Below are 9,875 nucleotides of genomic sequence, written 5' to 3'. Positions count from 1 at the left end.
TCATCTCGTAATGAAACGAACGTATATTGCCATAACCAGTTACCGAGATATATGCACCTGTTGTTCTCCATACATTGTAAAGTGGTCCTTTAAAATACATGATCTATTTTTATATTTTCTTGAAATTTCTGATGTAAATAAGTGACTAAATGAATAAATAGATAAACAAATAATAATAATCATCATTACAAATGATAATTATATGTATTTAAAAATGAATATATAAATAAACAAATATATATATATATATATATATATAATATACATTATTATATATGATATATAATATATATAATATACAAGAATTGGTATCCTAACATATGAAGTGGAGCTAAGATTTCCCTTAAATCAATATTCTAAATCTTTGTTTCTAACATAAAGAAATGAACAAGGGTTTTTTTCTTCAAAATATTTAATACACATTCACATCTCACTCACAATAGCATAAATCAAACAATGAGCTCAAATGTCGTGCTTGCGTGTATCTTTCGTCAATGGTATTCCTTCCGAAATTAAAATTGAAAAAAAAAAATGAAATCGGACCTTAACAGAGAAACAACAATAAATCACAAAACCTCCAATTCAGATCAGTGGCTTTAGTATAACCGCTTATGGAATAAATGCATACTGCTGTAAGTATTAAAAAGCAAACAAAACAAAGAGTACTGATTTGATTTTCATGATGTGAATTAATGAATGCAGGCGTCACTTTGAGTCGTTATGTTGGGTCCTCGCATGTCAAAACATACACAGATCACCAATTCTACACACACACTTGAGCATCCATTGAGACCTGTTACCAGTATACTTGTGAGGTTACGAAGTAGGCAGTGGACAGTTACCCTAATCACACGCAAACACATAGACACACACACAGCACACAAAAATAGAAATACGCATGATATACATTTGAAATCAAGACTGCTAAAAAAAAAAACAATGAGTTCATTCTCTGCAATTACTAATCGTTTTACGATTTTATTGAGTATGCATTTCATAAAAAGAAATAAAAAATAGAAGTTGTATAGAAGTCAAATACATTTCATTTATGTTAAATTGCACTGTACTTTTGAATTCTTTTGTATTAACATGCAAATTATACTTTTACTTATTTTGTGTTTTTTTAACTGGTCCAAAAGGGAGCCAGTTCTTAGCCTGGTGAGCTGAAAAGCCAAACGTTTTGTTGTCGTCGTTGTTGTGTCTTTTTAAGCGTTACTTTTGCAATAGGCTGATTTTCCTTGCCTCCGATTGTTTGTATAGGATACACTGCAGCTTGTCTTGTTGAACAAAAATAATGATGAAAATATTTGACCTGAGAACGTTATGGTTTTGATGTGTTTTTCCTCATGTTCGTGTTTATGTCATAAAATGGGAAACATTCCTTTCTTGTTTATTTATTATATTTTTTTTATTACCCGCACAATCCCCTTATCTCAACACGAATAAAGAAGAAGGGAATTTCAAAACATTACAACACATGATATGACACACAAGAGTGGAAAAATTGCATCGTTCATCATGTTGTGGAAGACAAAACCGTCTCCCTGCATGGTGTCATAATGATTATGCCTTCAAATCTTTACTTTGCAAGTTCCGTAGATAAAATCATAGCGAATCAGGGCCCGCTTCAAGCCTAAAAGGGTAATTTCCTGTGGACTGACAGTATGCTTTGAGAAACAGCAAGAACAGTTTGTATTTCATTCATTACCCCACCTTGAATAGACGGTTATGAGCTTCTCGATCGGTATATGGGTCTATGCCTACAGGCCTACACTCGAGTTAACTTATATTAATTATTTTAAGAAGTCGTGCAAAGCTATGGACTGATATTTCAGGCGCAGTAATAGGCTTATTCATTGAGTGGTTCTTGAAACATATCACACTGATGATGTTTCGATGAAGATTTTAATTCATCCAGATAATAACACGTAATCAAAATCTATTTGACTGGACACACTACATCAGTTGTCTTGTGAAAATCACAGAGGGATTTAGGCCCACAGTTTGCGTAACTCGCCTAGTATAGTAACTAGCACGAGTCACGAAACTGCATCTATCCGTGATTTTCACAAGTATATATGCCCAAGTCCAGTCGAACAAATTTGATTACGTGTTATTGAACATGATTGTTACACTATAAGTGTAAAGCTGCCGGTGTTCCGTGTTTGGCAAGTGGTGTTCTTATTCGACAGGGGGCTGGGCGGCATCCTCGGCCTTATTTTTCTCGGCCTGCTCCTTCGCCTCCTTCATCAGGTCGCACTTGATAAATTGCGCCTCCATGATGGAGAAAATGGCTTGTAGCGCGGCGATCGTAGAGGGCATAAGGCTGAGTGCTTCCGCGGTGTTCTGTTTGATGTATCTATGCAGGAAAAGTGAGATTAGTATACAGTGACAACTTTTTTTTTTCAATGCAATTCAATAGTTTGTTTATTTCCATCATCAAACAAGGAAAAAGAGAACATGATTCAAAGCGGTGCAAGTTGTCGGTTAGTCTTTCATTCATCTGATAAGGGCAGTTGTGTTTTTTTTTTTCAAATACAATATAAAGTATTATGCACGAATGATGTCATAAAAAAAGAAACGATGCCCTTTGTTAAGGCAACCAAAAAAAAAAAAAAAAAAGAGAGAAAAGGTAAGTAATCATAACGATGGAAACCCCAAGCTTGTAAGACGTGGAACACTCTGGACACAAAACGACAACAGCACCAATTTGTCATACCAATGAAATATATTTGTCTCCATAATAGATTGTGGGGTAGGGTAGCAGACAATTGGGATACTACTGGTTAAGTGGGTGCATCATACATAGGATTTAAATGAACAGTTCCAGTGAGTGTCACAGAAATTTGTCATTTGAAGTAGGTACCTACTGAGTAGGACCTAGATACTTTTCTTAACTAGGTTGAATCTGCTCCCACCAAAGAGAGTTCGATATCTGATAAAGCAATTCAAAGTCCTGCTGTCGAATTTGTCGTCGATTTCTCGCATTTGGAATGTTTTCGGGAAAAGTCCATTTTTTTTTTTTTGGGTGTGGTATCTTCTCATTATAAAGGAGGATTATGTTATTTTAGCTAGCACACTGACTTGTACCAACAGAGTCATGGAACATGGGAAGGAATGATCATTTAAAAGAGTATAAAAGCAGGGTAACGGAAGAAAAGGAAAGGGGGGGGGGGGTCTCTTTACTTTTGGACGAAGTCTTTGCGTATTGGTAGCGTCTTGCATGCGAGGCGGGCGGCAGTGCGGATGGGGAGAGCGTTGTGCGGGGCGAGTGTCTCGTCGTACGCCTGTCGGGCTAGTGTCGACATCTTCGTATCATCGTTCGCCTCGCCAAGTTTCTGTAGACATGATGAAACAAAAAGTCATTATCTCTGTAAAAAGCTTCTCTTTCATCGTCGATGTGATATCTTATGATATCATTGTTGCTATTTGAGAAGATCCTAATGGCCGTAAATTTTAAACTTTGGCCAACAAATTTGTAAAACGATCAAAATATTGTATGATTTTTTTTTCGCATTTGAACGAAAAATGTACAATGTGTACAAAGTATTAAATGTATCGTGCTTTCATTAGTCCAGGGCTGTTTGTTTGTTAGGATGTTTTCCATTCATTTCCGCTTATGTGATACATGAAACATGTGATCAAGAGATAGCCTTATTTCAGTCGTTTCTGTGCCTGACGCAGTGCGTCTTCCAAGAGGAATGCAATGAAAGAGAATGAAATACAAAGAAATAGATGCAAAGAGAAACACACCTTCATGGTGTGGATGAAGAAGGCGACGTCCCAGTGCATTTCCAGGAGGACCTTCGATGCCGCGGTCGCACCCGCCTTGGTCTTCTTCTTGATACCCTGGGCCTTCTCGTGGTCGAGAGCCTTGCAGACAGCACTGTACACGGCAGCATTCTCCTTCTGCAGTGCGACCAGGGACTTAGTGCGCCCTCTCATGTCCTTGGAGGCAAAGTGAAACACTTGCCCCATGCTGTCGTACAATCTGCAAAGAGTGGAATGAAAAAAAAAAGAGAACATTCCTGGGTTTGCGTGGAAGCCTCTGACTAGAAAACTCTTGGTAAAGAAAGTATGGCTACCATGACGAGTCTAATGACACCCAAATGATATTAGTCTATAGTATACGATAAGGATTGAGTGAATGCAGAAATATTAGCAGAACACATCAATAAAAGTTTCGGTGCCGCATCTGGATGATAAGACTACAACACTTTGTGACGTCGCGTAGGGAAGACGATATATTAAAGAAAATATAGAGATTATTGAAATATTTTCATCTTTCTAGCATAGAAAAGAGCACTTGACTGAACACCCCTTTTAAAAAACATATGAGTCCATGTTTGCCAAATTGAGATATTTGCGCTTAAAGGTCAAGAAAAATAAAGAGAATGATAATGATAATGCTTCTTTTGACCATAACTTCAAAAATGTACCTTTATATCTAGTGACTAATATATCATTTAAAAGGTATTGTTTTGTACTTTATGTCAGAGGCCGTACTTCAAAATCTTCAAAAATAGACTTATCGGTTTTTGCGAACAAACTCTTCAGATGGAATGTTTTACCCATAATGGGATTATGCCATTATAATATCGACCGAATGTGGACTTTTGATGAAAATAATATCTTGTGGTATTGTCTTTACATTGTCTTTATAATCATCGTCTGCCATACATACGTCACAACATGTTTGAGTCTTTTCATCCAGTGATGACGGCACCAAGACTTCAGAAATCTATAACTTTTCTGATTTTGAACAGATTGTCTGGTTTTCCTCAATCCTTCACTGACGTGTTCTTCTTTGATAAACATTCATTTTTGGTTTCATTTCCACTGCATCGTATTTGCCAGTGTCCCCTCGGCTGAAACTCCCTGCATGCCGTCCCTCCCTTAGTTTGTACGAACACGGATACTAAAACGCGAAATTCTACACCATGCATGTTCAAGTTGACTTCGATAAAAGTGTCAAAACAGACGAACAATTTTGTAGATTTGATAAAAATCGGTCCTGAACTGAGAGAGCTGACAACTTTTCATTACCCTGTAATATCTTGAGTGTTATCTGCTTCCGCAATAGTTTCGTGTTTGTTTGGCTTTTTTTTAATGTTAACAGACGCAGTTTTCTCGTAATTATTCACTTTGTAAGATTGATACATTTAAGGGAGCAACGTAGATTACAACAATGAGAGGAAACAAATCATGCACAGTGAGAAAATACGCTTTAACTCTTTATAATGTGCCACGTTCGCACGCCCGACTCAGTCGACGGCGTGCCAACTTCGCATATAAGCCAGTTTACAGTTCCACTTTGCGCATGAACAGAAAAAAGTCATTTGATTGATTGATTGATTGATTGATTGATTGATTGATTGATTGATTGATTGATTGATTGAAATAGTCTGACAAAGTCGTCACAACCAAAATGATTAATTGTGGCAGTTTCACATCAAATGGATAAATACAAAATACATATCTAATTCGCTACAAAAACTGAAAATACACCTAACTATTCATGATGAAAAAAAAAAACATTATATGAATTGCACTGTAAGATATGAAGATATGAAATGCTGTTATCTGGGAGGGATTATCCCTCAGAAGAATAAGAAAGGGAATAAAGACGAAGGAGGGAAATATATATATATATATATATATATATATATATATATATGAAGAGTTTGTTTGCAAAAACCGATAAGTCCATATTTGCCAAATGGAGATATTTGCGATTAAAGGTCAAGAAAAATACAGAAAATAATAAGAAAATGTTTGCTTCTTTTGACCATAACTTCAAAAGTATACCTTTATATGTAGTGACCAATATATCATTTACAAGGTATTATTTTGTACTTTATGACAGAGATCGTACTTCAAAATCTTCAAAAATGGACTTATCGGTTTTTGCAAACAAACCCTTCATATATATATGTATATATATATATATATATAATATATAATAATATAAAGAAGATGAAGACAGAGAGGAAAACGGCTGATATATGAGAGAGATTTTTTAACTCTTACTTGGCAATCTCTTCGTAGCCTTCCATGAACTTGCCGAACTCGACATCGTCACCAGTCTTCGCCGCGACGAAAGCATCCCTGACCACCACGATGTCCATTTCGGCGTTTGATTATGGAAGATCTCTGAAAGAAAAAGTCGGGGATATTGACTCATTCTATCAAATCACAAATGCATGTTTCTGTCTGTATGTATCATAATGTGTCTATGTGTTTGTGCATACAAGTTATTGGCATACATACAATAATATATAGACATGCGTATAATTTGACGAGTGGTGAAGTGAAGTAACTTAAAGGGATAGTGTAGTTTTGGTTGAGACCTATAACTTCCGGTTTCTAACATTTTGTGTGTGTGTGTGTGTGTGTGTGTGATAATGAGAACCTTCTTATGAAATATGAAAGGGCATCCAATTCAAAGAAGGATTCAACGTTTATTTGATGAAAATTGGTTTTGAAATGGCTGAGATATCCAAAACAGAGCAAGCTTATAAAAGGTTGGACCCACCTTTAATATTAAGATCGCTTTGTTTTACTTTGGTTTTGAATGTCTCAGCCATTTCAAAACCAATTTTCGTTATATAAACTTTGAATTCCTCTTAGAATGGTATGCTCGTAGTTATATGCTCTGTGTTTCATAATTGGTTCCTTCTCGCAGAAAGTTAAAAGCCCAATCCTCATCCGCCTCCAATACTACACCATCCATTTAATGCAAGATGAATCGGTCGAATACCATGGAATGGGCTAGTGACATAATTATCTGGAACAGGGAAATTCCAAAATGACTAGAGGTGGTCTTCCTACCCCTTTAATTCGATGTCTCATCGTATATTGTGTGCGAGCTCACACACGAGCCCACGAGAGTTCATAATCCTTGTGATTCATAGCCACTTATAAAATGAATAGACCTATAAGTAGTTTGTGCATCCCCTAAGATGCGAGAATGTTATTTTAAGCTTCCGTGAAAAAATCCATATCGGATATCATCCCAGATGTTTTTCGGTTGTTAAGAGGCTATTCAGACTTGATTGATCAGTTCTTTGGACTTTGTACCCAAAGTCGTATTCAACTAGTCAGTTCCCAACTCGTTACACATGCCCAAAGCAGCAACTATTGCTAAGATGTATCATCTTACAGCTGTAGATTAGATTAAACTGCTATGATAAAATCTTAAGACCATTGAAACATCACTAGCAGAAGGTGATGCAACACACTCACAAATTCAGGTTTTGAATTGATATTCTTCATTTGAATTTCCTTCAATATTAGGTTCATTTTCATAATGAAACTAATAATATAAACAACGATATGCAGCTGTATTCTCCTCACTTGTGCTGCTGAAATATCATGTATACGAAAGCGATATAAAAATTATGCAGAAATATCAAATACAGATACACACAAAACACACACACACACACACACACACACACACACAAGCACAAACGAACATCTCCACATATCAAATTTATTGCGTATACAGAGGTGTTGGCATTGTGAAAATGTGCAAATAAAGGGAATTTATAATATTTACTCATTTTCGCACGAAATGTATGCCGCGGACTCACGTGTATATATATTATTGTACACGTTCAAATCAATTAGAAAACGGTCCGTGAGTCCGTGACCCCTGTTTAATTGCCTTTAGATATCAAGCGTTGATGAAAGAGACAAATATAATATATTTATATATTATATAAGACAAATATAATATATATATATATATATATATATATATATATATATATATATATATATATATAATTGTGTTATCATTTCATACAAGTGCAATCGTGCCAAAGATTATCAAAACATATATTTCCAAGAAAATACTCCAGATGTTGTAAATCTTTGTAAATAGATAGGACAAGTTGTACCTCCATAAAACTATAAAAACTCGATTAAGAGTGTTGTTTGAATGTTCACAGTATAATGTTGGGGACTGAAGTCCGCATACATTGTACTTGAAATCCATGTTCGTACGTGCATTCCATAAAGAAGGAGGGTGCAATCGATATAAAGACCAATTTGGCAGTTTGATACGATTTTGGCTTGTCCATGATGTAAGTCCCGAGGATATATCGGATATCATGAACCGCGTAATCGTAAGACTGAAATAGGCAGTTACCAGTCCTCTCCCCCTTTTTTTTTTCCATAGCTGAAACTACAGGAACAAATTGCATGTACATAATCAATCATACGTGTATCTATTACTTAGTTTGATGCCAATTTAAGAATTGTGGGAATTAGGGTTAAAGGGGATGGCTAGTAACTGATCAGTGGGAATCAGTGGAAATGCTGAGGGATATGATTGTTCCAATCCTTGTGGGATTCATTTAAGAGTACATTATATATCTATTCTTGTGTGAAAATTATTTGCTTCAGAATGGTCTCATATTCAAGTAATGTACAGTTTAATGTTTCCAGATAAGCGTCCCTGGTCAGTGACGGGGCATTAATCTGCACATTACTTGAATATGAGACCGTTCTGAAGCAAATAATTTTCACACAACAGTAGATATATAATGTACTCTTAAATGAATCCCACAAGGATTGGAACAATCATCCCTCAGCATTCCCACTGATTCCCACTGATCGGTTACTAGCCATCCCCTTTAACATCGATTCCCAAACTCACCAAGTTGGAATGGAAGAAGAAGCGAAGTCGCACTCTCCGAAAGCCCGTCCGTTCCTGTCCCCGACCTACCCGGCAAGTACTGTGAGAAGGGAAGGCAGAGCAAGATACTCCAAGAACTCGCCGAACTCCCAGACTTTTCCAGGGACCGTCACTGACCATGCGCTCACACAGCGTCGTACTTGGGAGGTGGACACACCCACTTCTTCGTAGACTCAGCGCAGTCGTTTAGTGGTATTCAGCCCTGGTTTCTGCCCAACTTACAGTTATATGGCTTATAACTTTTGCCGATATGCAAATCAAAGGAAATGCGCTTCTCTGTGGAAATGATTTCCTTTCCCACCTGTATAATGTGTTCATACCCCTGTAATCGCAACTTTAAAAAAGAAAGTAAAATATTGTGACGCTGTTTCCCAAGTCTGTTCTCAAATTAAAATATTTCTCCATCCTGGTAACTGTCACAGGGGATAAATTTTTGTCTGATCAGAGTGATGTGCACAATATCATAAAAAGACTCACGAATATCAAAGGAACACGTGTTACAATAAACCATGGTTATTCAACTATGACCAACAAAAATGAAAATGCCTCGTTTAGAGGAGAATGACATTTTAACAGCTTTATTTGCTAATCATAATTGTTTTTATGTTTTAAAAGCGGTAAAATGATAGCAGAACAAAGGTGCGATGAAAACCAAAAAAAAAAAAAGGATGAATATATTCAAAATGGAGTAGCTGTGCGATAAAGTTCATTTGCCACCTTTATCAAAACGTAGGATGGTATCAAAATTTTAATCACACTCAAATACGCACTGAGGAATATCTCATGTCAGTTGATGGACGCAGAGATTAACGGGTATAATGTGCTCAAACACGCATTATGTCATTTATGGTTACTTATTGAATATACATTGTAAAATTATAAACATGCATAATCATCCATAATCATATATACAGTATTATGCTACAAACATAATTATGCATAGTGCTTGTGTGTGTGTGTGTGTGTGTGTGTGTGCGTGTGTCCCTATTATTCATTTACTTACTTACATAACCATATGTTATATCCACATGAGTCTATAATTTTTTCAAACGATTGTGTCCGTAATTAATTATTATGATGATCTCAGGTGCGTAAAGATTGAAGATTATCATCCCAGGGGTGTACCCGGACAGTGTACATCGAGGGATCATAATTATTATCACATTTACAT

At 36.2% G+C, this 9,875-nt stretch overlaps 1 protein-coding gene across 1 annotated transcript; it reads right to left on the bottom strand.

Annotated features, from left to right (window-relative positions):
* Positions 1 to 2,087: 2,087 nt before the first annotated feature.
* On the bottom strand, positions 2,088 to 8,735 carry LOC139730194 (ceramide-1-phosphate transfer protein-like). The gene is made up of 5 exons (XM_071641090.1): positions 8,666 to 8,735; positions 6,031 to 6,153; positions 3,754 to 3,991; positions 3,187 to 3,338; positions 2,088 to 2,359 (listed from the first exon to the last, which is right to left on the bottom strand). Exons 2-5 carry the CDS (start codon positions 6,126 to 6,128, stop codon positions 2,182 to 2,184), a joined length of 666 nt encoding a protein of 221 aa, XP_071497191.1. The 5' UTR covers positions 6,129 to 6,153; positions 8,666 to 8,735; the 3' UTR covers positions 2,088 to 2,181.
* Between the last annotated feature and the right edge of the window lie 1,140 nt (positions 8,736 to 9,875).

This window comes from Diadema antillarum, unplaced genomic scaffold (genome assembly GCF_040938485.1).
Source record: "Diadema antillarum isolate AM-2024a unplaced genomic scaffold, OU_Dant_1.0 seq00000297_RagTag, whole genome shotgun sequence".
Classification (NCBI taxonomy): Eukaryota; Metazoa; Echinodermata; class Echinoidea; order Diadematoida; family Diadematidae; genus Diadema; species Diadema antillarum.
The sequence above is the reverse complement of the archived record's forward strand: the minus strand, read 5'-3'. Positions and strand labels throughout refer to the sequence as shown.

Coding starts and splice junctions, on each gene's coding strand:
- LOC139730194 (XM_071641090.1), bottom strand. CDS start 6,128: ATGGACATCGTGGTGGTCAGGGATGCTTTCGTCGCGGCGAAGACTGGT. Junction 3,992..6,030: donor GGCTACGAAGAGATTGCCAA/GTAAGAGTTAAA, acceptor CACTCTTTGCAG/ATTGTACGACAGCATGGGGC. Junction 3,339..3,753: donor TCTTCATCCACACCATGAAG/GTGTGTTTCTCT, acceptor TCATGTCTACAG/AAACTTGGCGAGGCGAACGA.